The sequence below is a fragment of the Nomascus leucogenys genome, chromosome 13, assembly GCF_006542625.1.
Source record: "Nomascus leucogenys isolate Asia chromosome 13, Asia_NLE_v1, whole genome shotgun sequence".
Lineage (NCBI taxonomy): Eukaryota > Metazoa > Chordata > Mammalia > Primates > Hylobatidae > Nomascus > Nomascus leucogenys.
In genome coordinates this window covers 55,010,259-55,029,830 of record NC_044393.1, presented here as the reverse complement: position 1 = coordinate 55,029,830, position 19,572 = coordinate 55,010,259, and the positions used below count along the sequence as shown (strand labels likewise).

The following is a 19,572-nucleotide window of genomic DNA, read 5'->3' as shown; positions in this document are numbered from 1 at the left end:
CCTCCCGGGTTCAAGTGATCCTCCCACCTCAGCCTCTTGAGTAGCTGGAACTACAGGTACCTGCCACCACATCTGGCTAATATTGGTATTTTTTGTAGAGATAGGGTTTTGCCCTGTTGCCCAGGCTGGTCTTGAACTCCTGACCTTAAGCAATACTCCCACCTCCGCCTCCCAAAGTGCTGTAATTACAGGTAGGAGCCACTGCACCTGGCCTTAAAGAAATGAGGAAGAGCCAGGAGATACGAGGGGAGGCAGAGCAATCAGCAAATGCAAAATGCTGAAGTAGGGTCATCTTTGAGGCATTTGCAGATCAGTAAGGGGGCCAGAGGCTGGGTCACAGGGACTGAGGGGGAGAAGGAGAAAGGAGAAGGGGTGGGAGGGTAAGGAATGTAGGCAGCCTGCCAGATTTAATTGGTTTTATTTTTTTTTTTTTTTTTTTTTTTTTTTTTGAGACAGAGTCTCGCTCTGTCACCCAGGCTGGAGTGCAGTGGAGCAATCTCGGCTCACTGCAAGCTCTGCCTCCCGGGTTTACGCCATTCTCCTGCCTCAGCCTCCTGAGTAGCTGGGACTACAGGCACCTGCCACCATGCCCAGCTAATTTTTTGTATTTTTTAGTAGAGATGGGGTTTCACCATGTTAGCCAGGATGGTCTCAATCTCCTGACCTCATGATCCACCTGCCTCGGCCTCCCAAAGTGCTGGGATTACAGGCGTGAGCCACAGTGCCCGGCCTTTAATTGGTTCTTAAGGAGACTCCCTTTGAGTGAGATGGGAATTTCTTGTAGGGTTTTAAGCAGAGGAGTGCCTTGATTTAACTGATGTTTTAATAGGATCCCTCTGGCTGCTGTATGGAAAACAGACGGCAGGAGGGCTGGGAGGCCAGCTGCCAGCCATTGCAACAATCCAGGTGAGATGGGATGAGTGGCTTGGACCATGGTGGTAGTGATGCAGACACTAGAATGGGGCCAGGTTCTGGGTATATTTAGAAGCTGGCAAGATTTCCTGATGGATTTCATATCAAGTGTGAAAGAGAGAGGAATCAAGGATGACTCAAGGCTTGGTCCAAGCAACAGGAAGGATGGAGTTACTGCTAACCAAAATGGGAAAGATATAAGAGAAGCAGATTTGGGTAGGGGTGGAGGGTGGAGAGGAAGCCAGGAGTTTGGTTCAGAAGCACATTAAGTTTGCGCTGTCAAACATCCAAGTGGAGGTGCTGGGTGAGAAAGGTGGATGTTTGTGTTACAACTGCCACAGTTCAGGGCAGAACCTGGACTGAAATGACAGACTTGAAAGTTGTCAGAATAGGGATGATGCTCAAAGCCATGAGCTTGGGGGAGATCCTGTAAGACATTAGTTACTGTGTGCTCTGGTCCCTTACATTGTCCCTATTGTAGCAGACACACACTGCCCTCAAGGAGTCAGAGTCCATGGGGAGAATGAACAAGCCAGTCAATGACCAGGGTACACAGGGATGAGCCTAGGGGCAGCTCAGCCAGGTTCCTCCACAGTGATCCACTCGAGGTCTCTCTCTGAGCTTCAGTTTCCTCCCTGGGACTGGGAGGGGACCAGGAGAAACCCTGCCTGTGAAGGGCTTTGCAAACTGTTGGACATTATTATTGGGAGTGTTGAGCTGGAGGACATTTCATTTATTCCCTGCTCATTAAGCAGCTGCCTTTTCCAGGGAAACAGCTGCTTGTTTATTTACTTTTTCTGTTTCTCTCTGTCCCCCAGGGCCCCCCCTGATGCCACTGTCTGGGCTGCAGTGCACATCCTGGTGTATCCTACCTTCCGCCAAGTTGCCTTGAAACTGAGGTGGCTCGTTCACATCTGCCACCTGGACAGTCAGGACTTGCAGGTCTGTGACACCAACCTCATCCTTCACATAAATCTGCAAATCAAATATGTTTGGTCCTGTTTCAAAATCTAGTTGTTCCTTCCCAGTGGTGACAATCTAAAACAAAATGCAAAATTCTTAGTAACCACGTGAAAGAAGATCTGTTTTGCATGCATGCACTTTGCAAAGGGATATTCCTAGGAAGGAAGCATATGGCATCCTGGAAACCAGCATTCATTCACTGTCAGAGGAACCAGTTGTTTTGCCTTAGTCCTTCCAACATAAGCCCTATGATACTTCACTAAAGGGACTCCTGCATGTGATGCTGCGTTTCCTAGGAACGAAAAACAGGAGACATTCTGATGCAATTGACTGGAGATGGACAGACTGAGAAAAAACAAAAAACCCTCCGCTACTTGGGGGTAGGCTCCTAGAAAAATCCTTTAACTACCCTGAATATAGTTGGATTTCCTCATTGTTAAGAACATGGCACCTGTATACATGTGTAACAAACCTGCACGTTGTGCACATGTACCCTAAAACTTAAAGTATAATTAAAAAATAAATAAATAAAAATAACATGTATACATGCACGTCTATATGCTGATGTTCAAGGGTCAAAGACCATGCACATCTTATATTACGCATAAGGTTGCCACAGATCAACAAACCTCATCATTGTGGTTTGTGCAACAAACCTCATCATTAAACCTGATAAATAAAAAATAAATACATAAAACATAAAAAAAAGAAAGAATACTAAGCTTTCCTGGGATTGCCGTTAAGTTATATCTTGACTCATCATTTCATTCTCATTTTCCCAAAGCCACATCCAAAAATAAAAAAGAGATGAAAGATACATCTGCGTAAGTAATGATATTTACCTAATCAACAGACTGTTCACTTTCTTTGTGCCTTTCCACACATTCTTCCATTGTCAGGAGCTTTTGTTGTCTGCACTATCAGTATTTTGTAGATGTGGGAGGGATGCGAGGAACAGGGCCAGAGAGACATCACCAGAATCTAGAGCTATTGCCGGCAGGATCTCTGGTGGTCTGTGTTGGGAGGGTCCTGCTGAAACCAACTGGAGACCAGCCTGTGATTGCTCATATCTATAGGCACAGACTCCCACCAACTTAGAGCCTTGAACTCCCAGAAGGCCCGGAACCCTTGGGGACATTGAGGACTAAATTCCATGTATGTCCTTAATCATGCCAGTAGAACCTTTTGGTTATTAATATGACTGGGGCCAGGTGATGAGACACTCAGCATCTTGCTGTGAAGACAGAACTTGGCTCCAACTCCATCTCCACCACTGAACTTCTGTGTGGCCTTGGGAAAATCACCTTCCCTTTCTCTGATTTTGTTTCCATGTGATTGTAACTAGGGAAATAATCATTGCCCTAGTTGAACAGCTGAAGAATGATACAAGGTATTAAAAAGCTAGGTCAAGGTACTATGGAAACTGAAGGAGAGAAAAGTTCACTGTGAGCTGTGTTTAGCTGGGGAAGGCTTCGTGGAGGAGTTGGTGGGTATTGTGTTGGACGTTGCAAGTTCTAGGTCGGTTAAGAGAACAGGGCCACAGATGTGAATGAGTACATGTGGTGAAGGGAGAGGGTACGGAGGATTGTTGATGGGGTAAAAAGAGGTATTCCTGTGTCTACCAGTGAACAGAGGCAACCTAGGAGCCACGTAAGTGGAGATGAACTGGTCTCTATGCTGGGCACATGGTAGTGAGGGGCAGCACAGGGGTCAAACACACAGACGCTGGAGCCAGACTGACTGGCTTCAAAGGCCAGCCTTCCCATTGCTTAACCTTCCTGTGCCTTAGTTTTCCCATCTGTAAAATGGGGATAATAACACCTACTTTTTGGGTTATCGTGAGGATTCGATGAGCTAATCCATGGCAAGTACTTAGAAGACTGTCTGGCACTGAGCAAACAGTCTGCAAATGGTGACTTTTCTAATCATTAAGTAGTCAAAAACTGTTCAAGGAATATATGTCCACCAGAGCAGGTGGACTTCTGTTGAGATGATCTGCTCTCATGATTTACACCCTGGCTTCCTGATTTACAACCTGGTTCCCTGCTAAGCCCGGAGCCTCCTCCTGCATGCCAAGCTTGGATAGATCCTTGACCTCAGTATTACCTATTGCCAGCCTCCTCTCCTTGGGGAGTAGCTCTCACACCCCAGAGGAAGGAAATAGAACAGTCAAAAAATGGTCCAGAAATGTTGTATCTTGGAACCAAAAGAATGGGGTTGCTCTCAACACAAATGGAAAAACTGTTCTCGTTGTTGTTACCAGCATTTATTGAGCATTTACGTGCCAGACTTGCCAAGTCATTTTGTGGAGTATTTCATTTAATTGTCACAGTGACCGTAGGTTGGTAAAACTTCCTCCATTTCACATTTAAGGAGATTAACTAGGAGAGGGAGGGGAAGGAGCTCTCCTAAGGTCATAGCTGGGAGTGGTGGAGCCTCGATTTGGTTGTGGGCAATCTTGCTACAGAGTTTTAGAAAGAAAGACAGTAAGTTTCACTTTAGGCATGTTAAATTTGAGGTTGTTCTGGATAAGACTGAGCACATTTGTAGGCCACAGTGCTCACGACAGTAGATAGGAAAAGAGGGGAGTCAAGCTCAGAGATGGACAAATGAAAGAGGGGCAGGTGCTGGCCTCCACAGGACCTCAGAGAGCGCCTCTCTCCGCAGCCAGCTGGCAGTCACTCTTCCCTGGCCTCTTAAGCTATGCTTCTGGTGCTGCTCCAGGAGAACACCCTTGACCTATGATTAGCTACAAGTGGCTGAATGAGGATCCGACATTCCTCTTTCTGGGCAATAGCAAACGAGTGCAGCATGAGGGCTATGAACAAGAATTATTGGGGCAGCCTACCTGATTGCAAATCTCAAGCCTGCCATCTCCTAGTTACGTGAACTTGGGCAAGTTGCTCAACCTCTCTATGCCTCAGTTTTCCCATAATCAGTGTGCAAATAACAGTACACCACTTCGTAACATTCTTATGAGGATTAAATGAATGCATTCACAAAATATTTAGGGAAATTCCTGGCATATGGTAAATGCCCCGTAAATGAAATGTTAGCTTCTTCCTCCTCATTATTATCATTACTCCTCCTCACCACTCCCTGCACCACCAGAAGTCTCAATAGCTGTGTCCCAAAGCAGGGAGGCTTGGCCTCTTGCATGATTTGGAGTTTACCCTCAGAAAGTACAAATGAGTCACAAGAAATGGTGACCTACACTCGCCATCCTCCAGAATGTCAAGGCTATCCAAGGAGGGGCCAGTTTCTGCCACAGAGATTTTCAAGTCTGGAAGGCTGCAGGAGTAACTCTTATGGTTGGAGAGTAGGATCTTCTTGGAGGGAAGGCGGATGATGTTGGGTAGTTTCTGGGGAGAAGCAATCAGTTCTTAAGAACAGCTTCATGACTTGTGAAACTGTGGCCCATCTTACTACCAGCACAGGGTTGTATGCGGCTGTGGGATGTGATGCAAGGAGAGCACAGGTCTAGGACAATACACCAAACACTTGAGCCTAGATGAGTTGAGGTGCTAAGCAATCTGCCATTTCTAGAGGTTAGGAACAGGATAGAATTCTTCCTTGATTAGCAGCCCTGCTTGAATCCCATGGAATGCGGGAAGAGCAGGTCCCATGAAGAAAGAGTTGAGAGCTCACCCAAACAGCAATAGACATACATGGCAATATGACAGAAAGCCTGGAACTGGAAATCAGGAGACTGAATGAAGTTCTTATTTCACCTTTTACGGCTATGTGATCTCAGATAAGTCATTTAAACTTGCTGGGTCTCTGTTATGTCTAAAATAGGAATAAAAAATTTCTAAATAGTGATATTAATGTTGTAACAATCAAGAGATGAAACCACGTGTCTCAGCTACTGGGGAGGCTGAGGCGAGAGGATCACTTGAGCCCAGGAATGCAAGTGCAGCCTGGGCAGCATAGTGAGACCCCATCTCAAAAAAAAAAAAAAAAAGAGATCAGGTATGTGAATATGCCTTGGAGCCTCTATGCAAATTCAAAGGAACATGGTCATTTTCATCACTAAAGGCTGTAGACCATAAATGCTAAGGATGAGAACTCCCACGAGGAGACAACCCAAATGTCTGTCAATTGATGAATGAAAAAACAAAATATGGAATATAATATAATTCAGCCATAAAAAACAATGAAGTACTGATCCAGGCTACAATATGGGTGATCCTTGGAACTTTATGCTAAGTGAAAGAAGTCAGTCATTAAAGACCATATACTATAATGATTCCATTCATAGGAAATGTCCAGAATAGGAAAATCCATAAAGACAAAGTAGATTAGTGGTTGCCAGGGACTAGGGGGATAAGGGAATAGGTGAGTGACTGCTAATGGGTACAGGGTTTTGCTTTGGGGTGATGAAAATATTCTAAAATTAGATTGTGGTGATGCTTGCATGACTATGAATATACTAAAAACTACGGAATTGTACAATTTAAATGGCTGGAGTATATGCTCTGTGAATTATACTCAATAAAGCTGTTTTTTAAAATGAGAGCACTGGAGCCAGACTGCCTGGCTTCCAATCTCAGCTTAGTTACCTATTAGCTGTGCAACCCAGGGCAAATTACATAATCTCTCTGTGCTTCATTTTCCCCATCTGTGAAAAGGAGGTAATAAGATAAATACAATCCTTATGTTCTGAGACTAGAAAAGCAAACATATGCAAAGCACTGTCAACAGTACCCAGTGTACACAACACGCTCTATAAGGGTAAGCAATTGACAAGGCTTACAGGAAACAAGGAGCAGCAGCAGCTGTTAAAGACAAGCTGAATGTCTAGGGAGTCGGTGGACAGGGCAATTCAGTCACAGAACCAACATCTGGGACCCAGGAATGTAAACCGCATGCTGCAATGTAGACTGACTGAATGTGTGCTCCTTACCTCCCCGAGGGCTCCCCCGGGGTGATGAGAATACCGGAAACCTGGGCTCTGGCCTCCAGTCATGGGTTCTGCAGGTCTGCTACAGGGCCCCAATATGCATGATTTTTCAAAGCTCTCCTAGTGACTAATGATAAGCTGAGTTTAAGAACACCTAGTGGGAACCTCAGGGAAGCAACCCTGACTCAGTACCCAGGGGAATGGCAGGTTGGACCAATGGCAGAGCTGATGATAACAGTAGGAAGTTCCCAGGCCAGTTGAGGAAGGAGGTAGGGGCAGGGAATACTGAAACATAGGCAGATCCAGACATAGGACCCTAAAGACACCTTAGAAGGCCTCTGCAGTTACCAGTGGAAAGCATGCAAGAAGCAGGCTTGTCCTCACTTTAGGGAAGTGACAGCTTTGGAAAAGATTCAAATGACAAACTAGAAAACAGAGCAGCAGAGGCATGCCTCTTGAATGTCAATGGTTGGCTCTGAATTATCCAAGAGGAAACATTCACATGGTAGGGCTGGACATTTAGACTTATATTTTTATTAAGGGGTGTATGGCTTTTTAATTAAATAAGTCTCCTCTTAGATTATCTTCTGAAAAAATCAGACTCATAGGAAAGCAGAATCACTAGACACAAGTTCATCAGGGCATGGCTTTTAGGGAGATCAATATCCAAACTACCCCACCCAAAGAATTTAGATACTGTAGGCACACCTAACACCTGATGTCATGTGAGGGGTGGAGGCCATAAGAAACAGCCCTCTATTTGCAACATATTGAGCATAATGCTTATGTAAACTGTATGGAGAGGAGAAGGTCCAAAGGCTACATGAGCATCTTAGCACAGAAGGCCCTGGGATGCCTCAAACAGGACTTCTGGATCTTACAAGAGGGAAGATTAAACCAGAATGGAGGAATTAATCACCAATCTGGCATCCCATCCACCCTCATTTTCAGGATCACCTCTTTGCAGGCTACACCCATGTTGGTAAGTTGTTGCTTACCTCAAAGTAGGTGCCTGACAGACAATTCACCCTAAAAGCGTCAGTGAGGGGATTTGAGTTGATTATCTGGGGAAATCCTGGGATCACAGGTGACAGTGATGCTGATAACTTCACAGAAAACTTGTGCACTGAAGTCCCAGGTGGAGAATTCTCTGCCACATTGCCTGTAGCAGGTAAGAGGATTAGGTGTAGTGCTTCTCCCCCTGTGGAGTAAAAAGGGTGCAGGATGACATGAACACAAAGCCTTTTGCTGGGAACAGGGACTTAACAGCTTGGTTTGTGGCTTCAATTCGTAGCTCAGGGTGACGATGGGAGCTGGTCACTCCCCGAGAACAAATGCTCTTGCCAAGTGCTGGCAATGGATATGTGAGATCTTCTGGGAGCCAAGAAAACAACCACCACCAAACAACCAAGAAATCCGCTTCTGTCACTCAGGAAATAAAGCTGCTGCTTTTCTCTTGTCTCCCTGCTTCCCTTCTGTTTTCTCCCAGCCTTTGGGAAGAGCAGGGAAAGAGAACTGTGACACCTTAAGAGACAGACATCTGCCTAAAGGACCTTGCCTCATAATGTCATCTTCTCTCTTCCAGGGCCCTGTAGCTTACAAGAGTTTGTTTTCCTTCTCTGCATCAGCAATCTAGAGGTCATCTGAGAATTGAGTGTGTATGACTGGAGAACACCAAAATCATGGTAAATCTCTCCATATCCATTAGTAATCTCAAGGACAATTTTTGGTTATTATTGGACTCTGTAGGCATCATGCAGAGGGCCAAGCAGTACTTCTTGGTTGGTAGATTAACAACCATTCCACAGAGGAGGAAACAAGAGTCTCAGGGATGTCATGTGAATTGCCTTGGGCTGCCTTACAGGCAGGGAATTTTACAATTTAAGAGAAAGCACATTTCTTCCAGGAAAGCCTTGGGACCATTCTAAGGTGCACGATGCTGCAAGACTTTGCCAGTGCAGAGAAAAGGAACAAGCTGTGTTCTGTCAGGCTTTCATAATGATAGTTACTATTGTGGGCTGAACAGTGTCCCCAAAAGATTCATGTCCACCCAGAACTGCAGAATGACCTTATTTGTTTTTGTTTTTTTGAGACAGTCTTGCTCTGTCACCCAGGCTGGTGAGATCTTGGCTCACTGCAACCTCTGCCTCCTGGGTTCAAGCGATTCTCATGCCTCAGCCTCCCAAGCAGCTGTGATTACAGGTGTGCTCCACCATGCCTGGCTAATTTTTGTATTTTTAGTAGAGACGAGGTTTCACCATGTTGGCCAGGCTGGTCTCGAACTCCTGGCCTCAAGTGATCCACCTGCCTCAGCCTCCCAAAGTGCTGGTATTACAGGCGTGAGCCACCATGTCCAGCCAAGAATGATCTTATTTGGAAATAGAGTCTTCATGGGTGTAATTGGTTGAGAGGCAGTCATATTGCATGATGGTGGGTCCTAAATCCAGTGGCCAGTGTCCTCATAAGAAGACAGGACATGCACAGAGGGGAAAAGGCCATGATATAATGGAGGCAGAGACGAATGATGCAGCTACAAGCCTGGGAATGGAAAGCAAACGCAGAAGCTGGGAGGTAGGCATGGAGCAGATACTCCCTCAGAGCCCCCAGCAGGAACCAACCCTGCCAACACCTTGATTGCAGACTTTTGGTCTCCTGAGCTGTGACAGAATAAATTTCTGTTGTTTTCAAGGCAAACAATTTGTGATAGTTTGTTACAGCAGCCCTAGGAAACGAATACAATGATCATTTATCCAATGTTACAAATAAGTGCAAAATGTAAAATCCCGTATTTCATTTACTCCTCAAACACTCCTCTCAGACAGTTATTAATGTCATTTTACAGATGGGGAAACTGAGCTGAAATCCACACAGCAAATAATAAATAACAGAGCCAAGATTTACACAGGTCCCCCTACCCAGCCAGCTTCCCAATCTTGGCCACCATCAGACCCTGAGAAGAAAACCCTGAACAAGTAGGAGGCACGGAGTGGGTAGGGACAGTAGAAGGTTCTGTCCCGCTGAAAGGTATAAATGTTCTAGGAACAAACAAACCAGAATGTTTTATTTCAGTTGGTGCGGGGTGGGGTGATGGCAGAGGAGTAAATGGAAAAGAGGAAAAAATTGAAATATAAGCACATTCACTGATACAAGCTTTTGTAAATCTAAAGTCATCTTATTTAGTTTAGAGGCTAAAATGCATAATGCATAAGTTATTGTTGCTTGCAGAATTATCAAGTTTTACAGACAAGGACTGTGCAAGGACTCAGAAATATCAAAACAGCTGAAGTTTAGGGTGATGCGAATATGAATAGATTTTTAAAAATCTATTACAATTGACTTTGATATTATAGCATTCTTACGGTAAAAACCAGGAGCGAAAGAGTATGGTTGGAGTATTTAGAGACAAAGCTCTCAAAAATAGTTTTTCAAAATGAGCAAAATAATCTATTGCTTTGATGGGTTGGGTATTTGGGGCATAATTCCCTCCCATTACTCTTTTCTCACAAGTGCACACCTCTCTGAGCTGTTCATGAGAGTGTTCCCTCACTGTTTACCAAGACAAGGACAGCCGTACAGGAAATGGAAAGTTGGCAATCTGTCTCATGGGATGCCCACCTTCTCACCCATATTCTTCCCTTGCCCCCTCCAACCCTCCCCAGTGACTCATGCCCCTCCAGGCAACAAGCAAAGTTAGAACTTGCTATGTTTTTCTCAATAATAGCCTAGGGTAAGGTCGTGCCTAGCCCAAATGAATAGACTAAAATAAGTACCCACTTCATTTACCAAGCACCTGCTCAGCTGGCATCATGCTAGCTCCTTGACTGCCTGATCCCCTTAATCCCAGCACAATCCTCTGACGTAGGTATTGCTGTCACCATTGTACACATCTGAGATTATACTGCTGTCACCATTGCACACATCTGAGATTATACCACTCAGGGAACAGTCATGGAGGGCCCTGGCTCATGGTATCTGGATCTTGTAGCTAACAGAATACACATACCTACTACAGACAGTTGGTCACTCCATGCCTGTCACATGACGATGCACATAGGATGCATCATAGTTATTCAGTGACCCTGGGACACTGCAACAACATGGCTGTGGGGGTTGGTAAGAAATTGACCTTCAACCTGGATGTTAGATCTGGATGCTGTGATTTGTTAAGAGGCTGTTTTTGGAACAACACGAAGAATTGTGCTGGAGTGTGAGCGTGGTGTGAGCTCGGGTAGAAGGGACTTGCTAAGCTCCACTCAGGGCTCTCCACAGCCTCACCCCGAGTGGAGAGATCACTGTGCCTCCCAACCTTAGTGCAGCTCCTTTGGGGAGCTGGGGACTGTAGAGAAGCCATGCTCCCCAAATATTGCCTGCTGGTAGCTCCTGGTTTGCTTTTCTAGAAGTATATCCACTGATTTTATTGAATTGATCATAACTTTGATAATTCCTGGGTCGGAGAGACTAATTCCATGAAAGATCCAGCATTCCAATCCCAGGCATCTGACTCCAAGGACAGCTCCATGATGTCTCCTTAAATCAGAGAGTTTTTTATCATCCTCCTTGAATGGTCATCATATTTTGAATGGCAGTGAGAGAGATATTTTTGAAGAAGTGGATATAGCCAGTGACTCTCAAGCAATTTTTATTGGGAACTGCCTGTCCCATGTATGGTGAAAGCCAGACTGTCCTTGGATATGCCCTTTCTGCCAATATTCTTGCTAGAAATGATCTACTTTTTTTCAGGTGGCCTCTCTTCCCAGGGCAAGGCCATGTGTGCCAGGGTCATGCAAATGAATCCTTAAAACTTTGAGGCAGACATCCCAGGGATACTGATTTTTTTTTTTTTTTTTTTTTTTTTGAGACGGAGTCTCGCTCTGTCACCCAGGCTGGAATGCAGTGGCACTATCTTGGCTCACTGCAAGCTCTGCCTCCCGGGTTCACGCCATTCTCCTGCCTCAGCCTCCTGAGCAGCTGGGACCACAGGCGCCTGCCACCATGCCTGGCTAATTTTTTGTATTTTTAGTAGAGATGGAGTTTCACCATGTTAGCCAGGATGGTTTTTTTTTTTTTGAGACGGAGTCTCGCTCTGTCGCCCAGCCTGGAGTGCAGTGGCGCAATCTCGGCTCACTGCAAGCTCCGCCTCCCGGGTTCACGCCATTCTCCTGCCTCAGCCTCTCCGAGTAGCTGGGACTACAGGCGCCCGCCACCACGCCCGGCTAATTTTTTGTATTTTTAGTAGAGACGGGGTTTCACCGTGGTCTCGATCTCCTGACCTCGTGATCCGCCCACCTCGGCCTCCCAAAGTGCTAGGGTTACAAGCGTGAGCCACCGCGCCCGGCGTACCAGGATGGTCTTGATCTCCTGACCTTGTCATCTGCCTGCCTTGGCCTTCCAAAGTGCTGGGGATACTGATTTTTTTAAAAAGATAGCCAAGCTGGGTTCTCCTGACCTTAATTCAAAATCCAGTTTCTCCAGCTCTATTGCTATTTGTAAAAGAAGTAGTAGTAGTAATAATAGCAATAGCAAGAATAATAAGTGACTAGGGTCCATACCCTAAAAACAGAGTAATTAATAAGATACAATATTCACAAAATGTTAAACCCATCTGTTATACAGGTAAGCTTAAGTGATGTATCCAAAGGCACCCATCTGGTCAATGGCAGAGGGAAGATTAGAGGCCAGGTGCCAGCTCTCCCTAAAACACCGCATATTTTCCTTCAATGGCTGGTCTTCCAGGCTTTCTTTGGTGGTCTGAGTGCTAGAGAGCAAGAAGGAGGCTCTAATGGAATTTGACTTACACATGCATCTTAATTAAGAATCGAACTAGAATTGCTTGAAGCACGTACTTTGGAAAAGAAAGGGCATGAGAAAGATTTATTGTCAGCCATGGAGCCCACTGAAACATTTTGCTTGTGGCTGAGATCTGGATGCATGATGTGTTCATTTATCTCCCTTGAATCACTGCCTCTCCAGAAATGGACCAATGGGGCCTCCCTGGGAGCCTGTGTTGGGATAATTAAGGTTTCCATAGTCTCAGAGAGGAGGAAGTTGGCCACCCAGGACCTCTGACACTGAAAGTGGAGATGTGGGTCAAGAATGTGGGGTGATGCCATCTTCTTCTTGGGGTGTAGCTGCTCTAACTTAGATCTCTGCTTTCAATACAGAGCAGGACTCACTGAGACCGTCACTTGATAGCTACCTCTTCGTTCTCTCTAGTACCTAATCAAACAGCAGTGAACAAAATCAGTTCTGTGAAAAGAACAAGAGATTTGGAATCAGACCCCTGGCTTCAAGCCTTAGCTTTGCCACCACTTGACTGTGTGACCTTAGGCTGGTCCCTTGACTTCTCTGGGGGTTCCTGTCAACTCTGTCTCTCAGGGCTGTGGTGCTACATTAACAGTAGCCGCTAAACAGGGTTCCATTGCTTAAGAAGACTCATGGGACCCAAGTGACAATGCTTATAAATCTACAGTTTTATTACAGAAAACGGATACAGCATAGCAACAACATGAAAGTAAGGATATGCACTACAGCTGAAGTCTGCCTCGGCAGGAGATCCACAGAGGCCAGGTGCAGGCTAGGCTCTTACTCTTGTCTTTTCTCTATGGGATGGAAGAATGCACTTTCTTGGATCAGGAACCGCCAATGTATGCACAAATATCTTGGAATTATGGAGTCTTTGCTGGGATTTTTTTTCTATTTTGCCGTAGGCATATTCTTGTTATATAACTGGCTTCAATGGCAGAACCCACAGAAGGTCCTCATTGAGACCAGGTGCAAATAATCAATCTCACTGTTATCAATAAACAATGCTTACAAGCTGCTACAAACCATTCAGAAACTCCTAGGACCCACGGTTACAAAGCAACACTTTTTTTTTTTTTTTTGAGACAGAGTCTCACTCTGTCCCCCAGGCTGGAGTGCAGTGGCACGATCTCGGTTCACTGCAAGCTCCACCTCCCAGGTACATGCCATTCTCCTGTCTCAGCCTCCCGAGTAGCTGGGACTAGAGGCGCCCGCCACCACGCCCGGCTAATTTTTTGTATTTTTAGTAGAGACTGGGTTTCACCGTGTTAGCCAGATTGGTCTCAATCTCCTGACCTCGTGATCTCCCTGTCTCAGCCTCCCAAAGTGCTGGGATTACAGGCGTGAGCCACCGCACCCAGCCGAAGCAACACTATTAATCAGCATGCTTCGTGCCTTGACCAGGGGTCAGTGTGGTGCAAGAACTTCAGCAGAAAAATTCAGGCTAATATCAGGCCTATGGAAACTTATTCTCACAGCACAGATGCCACATAAGAAAATGCATATGCTCAGCCAGGCACAGTGACTCACACCTGCAATCCCAGCACTTTGGGAGGCTGAACTGGGTGGATCACCTGAGGTCAGGAGTTTGAGACTAGCCTGGCCAACATGGTGAAACCCCACCTCTACTAAAAATACAAAAATTAGCAGTGTGTAGTGGTAGCTGCCTGTAATCCCAGCTACTTGGGAGGCTGAGGCAGGAGAATCACCTGAACCGGGAGGTGAAGGTTGTAGCGCCACTGCACTCCAGCCTGGGCAACAAAGCAAGACTCCATCTCAAAAGAAAGAAAAGAAAGACGGAAGGAAGGAAGGAAGGAAGGAAGGAAGGAAGGAAGGAAGGAAGGAAGGAAAGGAAGGAAGGAAAGGAAGGAAGGAGAGAAAGAGAGAGAGAGAAAGAGAGAAAGAAAAGAAAATGTATATGCTTAGTAAACTATAAAGCATTGTCAAATGTTGTTTCAACATATGCAACTTTTTCCTATTTCTTTAATTTCCACAATATATACCTCTTCCTTAATCAGATGTTCACCCACCCCCTTTTTTGGGAGGAACAAGGAACAATCCAGGCCAAGCAAGATTAACAGAAAAGAGCCCTTTATAGGACATAGAAGGAAAGGTGATTCAACTAGTGATTCTGTACGTTATATTAGGTTGGTGTAAAAGTAATTGTGGTTTTTCCCTAGAAGCAAACCTAGGCAATACCATTCAGGACATAGGCATGGGCAAGGACTTCATGTCTAAAACACCAAAAGCAATGGCAACAAAAGCCAAAATTGTCAAATGGGATATAATTACACTAAAGAGCTTCTGCACAGCAAAAGAAACTACCATCAGAGTGAACAGGCAACCTATAGAATGGAAGAAAATTTTTGCTATCTACCCATCTGACAAAGGGCTAATATCCAGAATCTACAAAGAACTTAAACAAATTTACAAGAAAAAATCAAACAACTCCATCAAAAATTGGGCAAAGGATATGAACAGACACTTCTCAAAAGAAGACATTTATGCAGCCAACAGACACATGAAAAAATGCTCATCATCACTGGCCATCAGAGAAATGCAAATCAAAACCACAATGAGATACCATCTCACACCAGTTAGAATGGCAATCATTAAAAAGTCAGGAAACAACAGGTGCTGGAGAGGATGTGGAGAAATAGGAACGCTTTTACACCATTGGTGGGACTGTAAACTAGTTCAACCACTGTGGAAGTCAGTGTGGCAATTCCTCAGGGATCTAGAACTAGAAATACCATTTGACCCAGCCATTCCATTACTGGATATATACCCAAAGGATTATAAATCATGCTGCTATAAAGACACATACACATGTATGTTTATTGCGGCACTATTCACAATAGCAAAGACTTGGAACCAACCGAAATATCCATCAATGATAGACTGGATTAAGAAAATGTGGCACATATACACCATGGAATGCTATGCAGCCATAAAAAAGGATGAGTTCATGTCCTTTGTAGGGACGTGGATGAAGCTGGAAACCATCATTCTTAGCAAACTATCGCAAGGACAAAAAAACCAAACACCGCACGTTCTCACTCATAGGTGGGAATTGAACAATGAGAACACTTGGGCACAGGAAGGGGAACATCACACACTGGGACCTGTCACGGGGTGGGGGGAAGGAGGAGGGATAGCATTAGGAGATATACCTAATGTAAATGACAAGTTAATGAGTGCAGCACACCAACATGGCACATGTATACATATGTAACAAACCTGCACGTTGTGCACATGTACCCTAGAACTTAAAGTATAATAATAAAAAAAAATAATTGTGGTTTTTACCATTACTTTCAATGGCAAAAAGCAAGATTAATTTTGCACCAGCTAGGTCATAATTGGCAAGAAACAGACATGTTTATCTTAGAGCATCACTATGGGGTGGGCCTGAGAAAGACTTGTTTCTTTCAAATCTCTTCTAACTACACGGAGGCGAAAGTGGATGGATTCCAGTGACTCCCTGGCTGCTTGGGCTGGGGGTGAGGTTGCCATGGGCAAGGAACAGCTGAGAGAAGGGACTGTCTTTTGTTCTTCTGAGGTGACTCTGAACAGGAAAGTGACATGATGGAAAAAGTAGAAACCTCTTGCAACATTCTTTGGGCCCGATATATAGGGTTAATTGGCTGACAGAAAGACTTCCTAGAAATGGATTTCATCTTCCAGCCTTTTCATATGATGAGAGCATTAAGAAGCATTTACACTTTAATTCCCAAGGAGAATAAGAAACTCAGTCTTGGGCCTTTGTTTGATTTGCCAACACTGGCTAGCAGAGAACCAGGCACAGATGATGGGCTAAAGAAAGCTGTGATTGCCTCTTGCCCAGAGCTTGTGGACAAACTCAGTTCAATGGGTTTGGTACCTTTTCATGTCCATGCGAATCTTCTAGCTCCCAAGGATCCCTTCTTTCATTAAATACCCTGGCATTTTTCATTTCCAGGAGGGTAATACAAAAGCTGGTTCCTTGGATGCTTCTTCAAAACATAGACAGCTTCCATGTGCGGTGGATTTAAAAACACCAAGGGTCCTTCTCTATGTCCTTCATCTTCTGGGACTCACACATGATCCTTTGGGACTGATGGAGCCAGAAGACTGCTTTGTCTCAACTCTTTCCACTGGGGCAGTTGAGAGTTTTGTCTAGTTTGTATTCTTATAGCGCCTCCCTTTGTAAGCTGTTGGTGGAATAAGCACTATAGCTTCACAAAGGGAAACTCATCTTCATAGGAGGTGGAAAGGACAGAAGTGAATTTAGATGTCAATATCAAGCAGGAAGAAGATCTAAAGCTCTACATTTGGGGTGTATCAGTAAATGTGGGGAAAAAACCATACCAGACTCAAAAAGTATAAAAATTAAAACAGCAAATATGTATTAGATACCCTCTATATATGTGGCACACAGGGACAATGAGCAATAAGATATATGAAATCTGTTATTGCAGGGCTGACATTCTAGTTGAGGAGGCAGAAATGGCCATATAACAGATGAATTCCAGTATGATAGCTCATGCTACTTTTGGCTGAGCAGTGAATCTGCATTAGGTGCTGGACTGAACTCTTGGCAGGCAGTCCATGTGCAGGCAAGAGGAGCTCCAGGGTGCAACAGCAGGAGCATTCCCCAGGAGCTAGGTCAATCCAGGAAGACTCAATGGGCTTGAGTTGGGCCTTGAAGGAAGCATAGGATTAGAACACATGAAAGGAGAGAGGATACTCTATGTTACTTTATTTATTTTTTTTGAGACGGAGTCTCGCTCTGTCGCCCAGGCTGGAGTGCAATGGCGCAATCTCAGCTCACTGCAACCTCCGTCTCCTGGGTTCAAGCGATTCTCCTGCCTCAGCCTCCTGAGTAGCTAGGATTATAGGCATCCGCCTTCATGCTTGGCTAATTTTTTACTGTATGTTACTTTATCTGAGATTATTATAGTGATGCCTGCTTCCAACAGCCTGAAGGGGTGCTGATGTGGCTGCCCCGCTAGAATCCTCTGTAGCCCAGGTGTTGGAGTGTGAGGGTAATGACCAGGTTCTCAGACTCACAAAAGAAACAGTTTGTGTCACAGCAGCCCTTCCAAAAATAAGATTTGACCTAAGGGATTCTATTGTGTGTTTTAAATAAGAAATCTCAAGTATTTCTTGCAAACCTTTGTGATCTATCCCTTTCACACTTCTGATAAAGTTCCAAATGATAGTGTTCAGTATAAGAAATTGGGTTCTTCCTAACCTCACTCTTTCCCCAGTGACAATAAAAGTCACCTTGACTCAAATGATTATGGTCCTAAAAGCCCATATTTCTGGGGGAAATCTGAAATATTTGTTTCAAGTGACAGTCTGAACTGCTCATGGCCCACTTCACATTCACAGGTCATCCTGCCCTCTGCTGAGTTGAAAAGCCCAAGATAGAAGAGGGCTCAATATTAGGAAACCCAGTTACTTATTTAATAGCAGATCGAAGAGGAAAATTAAATGGTCATGTTCATAGATCTTGAAAAAGTGTTTGATTTAAAAATCCATTTTTATTTAGAAATAAGTACTCGAATATTCTTACATTTAGTTTTATTTACTATATTTTTATTTAGAAATAAATACTGTAATATTCTTATATTAATAAGCATAAAAGCCACCTCCTTAACATATAAAACATTTCTCTCTCACACCAAAAGTTAACATCATGCTTAATGGGAAACAAGACAAGAATTTACACTCTTGTCATTATTCAATAATGGCCAGAATGTCCAGGCCTAGCAGTTAGATAAGAAAAAAATAGGAGCTATAGAAATAGGAGAAGAAGAATATAAACGTTCATTTTTTCAAACGTGGAAAATTCATGAGAATCACCTGAAAAACCATGCCAAATAATAAGACAATTTGTTAATAGATTTCCATACATCATACAATAATCAGTTGAAAGATGTAGGGAAGAAGAAATTCCATTTACAAATGTAAAAAAAGAAAAAGTAAAAGAACTAGAAATAACCATAATCAGAATGTGCCAAATCTATATGAAGGAAACCTCAAAATACTCCTAAGAAAAACAAATGAAGACTCAAACAGGTATCTAGAACCCTGTTCTTGGATTAGGAAGACTCAAGATCATAAGTAATACTCACTAACACTTACTAAGCATTTATTATGTACTCAGACACTCTTCTAAGTATTTTACTACATAACTCGTCAAAGATGTAAATTATCCCTAAATTAATTGCAAATTTAACATAATTAAATTCTATACATTATGCATATGCTACCTATTCAGAAATAAAATTTAATTTTAAAAGCTCAATTTCAATAATCCAAGCTGACATTAAAAAGATCATCTAAGATTCTTGATGCCCTTGAATGAGGAAGAGAGAGTAAAATGATCACTAGATTGAGTCTTTGGCCCTTCTATCAGAAGGTGTTTTCTTTGCTCAAGAGGAAGACACCCCCTCAGTAACTCACTTTCCTCACAGGATCACTTGTCAACCTCAAGTTGCCCTACGAGTCTCCAGAAAAGGGCCAGAATCTCCATAAAGACTCACTTGACATACACACAAAGCTCTGCTATGAACACTATTTTCCCAACCTTAAATCTCAGGAGGACTACCAAATGCAGGCCAGTTAACCCAAGAGGGAAAGTGAAGTCTACACCAACGTAGATTAGATTAGGCTCTTCAAGCATCTCTCTTCTCCAGGGCTCCTACCCGGTCCCCCAGGGCTCCCCGGAGCTGCATCACCTCACTCATTATTGCAGCTAAGCCCTCAATTGAACAAGCCTCCCAGGGGCAATTTCCTTTTTGGGGGACATTGTCATTCAATGGTATTATGCAGACCAAGTAGGCAAGCAAGGTTCCAAAGCAAAATAGAGTTCCTACCTGACATGGCACCCAGGAGAGCCAGGAGAATGATTGCTTCTTGCATACTTGATGGTCACAACTGTGTGTGCTTCCAGCACATTAGCCACAGCCTGAATCCCGTCTCACATCCAAAGTTTATTCCAG

The 19,572-nt window shown here is 44.1% G+C and overlaps 1 protein-coding gene across 2 annotated transcripts in view; it reads right to left on the bottom strand.

The window, feature by feature from the left end:
• Positions 1-19,572, bottom strand: part of CDHR3 (cadherin related family member 3) — a 73,523-nt gene extending 53,951 nt beyond the window's left edge. The window contains exons 1-3 of one of the 2 annotated variants that reach the window (XM_030826242.1): positions 19,447-19,572; positions 7,777-7,979; positions 1,785-1,950 (exon numbers count right to left, since the gene is read on the bottom strand). In XM_030826242.1, the coding sequence (XP_030682102.1) occupies positions 1,785-1,950; positions 7,777-7,979; positions 19,447-19,492 (415 nt within the window). In that variant the 5' untranslated portion in view covers positions 19,493-19,572. The remainder of the gene's footprint in view (positions 1-1,784; positions 1,951-7,776; positions 7,980-19,446) is intronic. The other variant, XM_030826243.1, reaches the window with a different exon arrangement.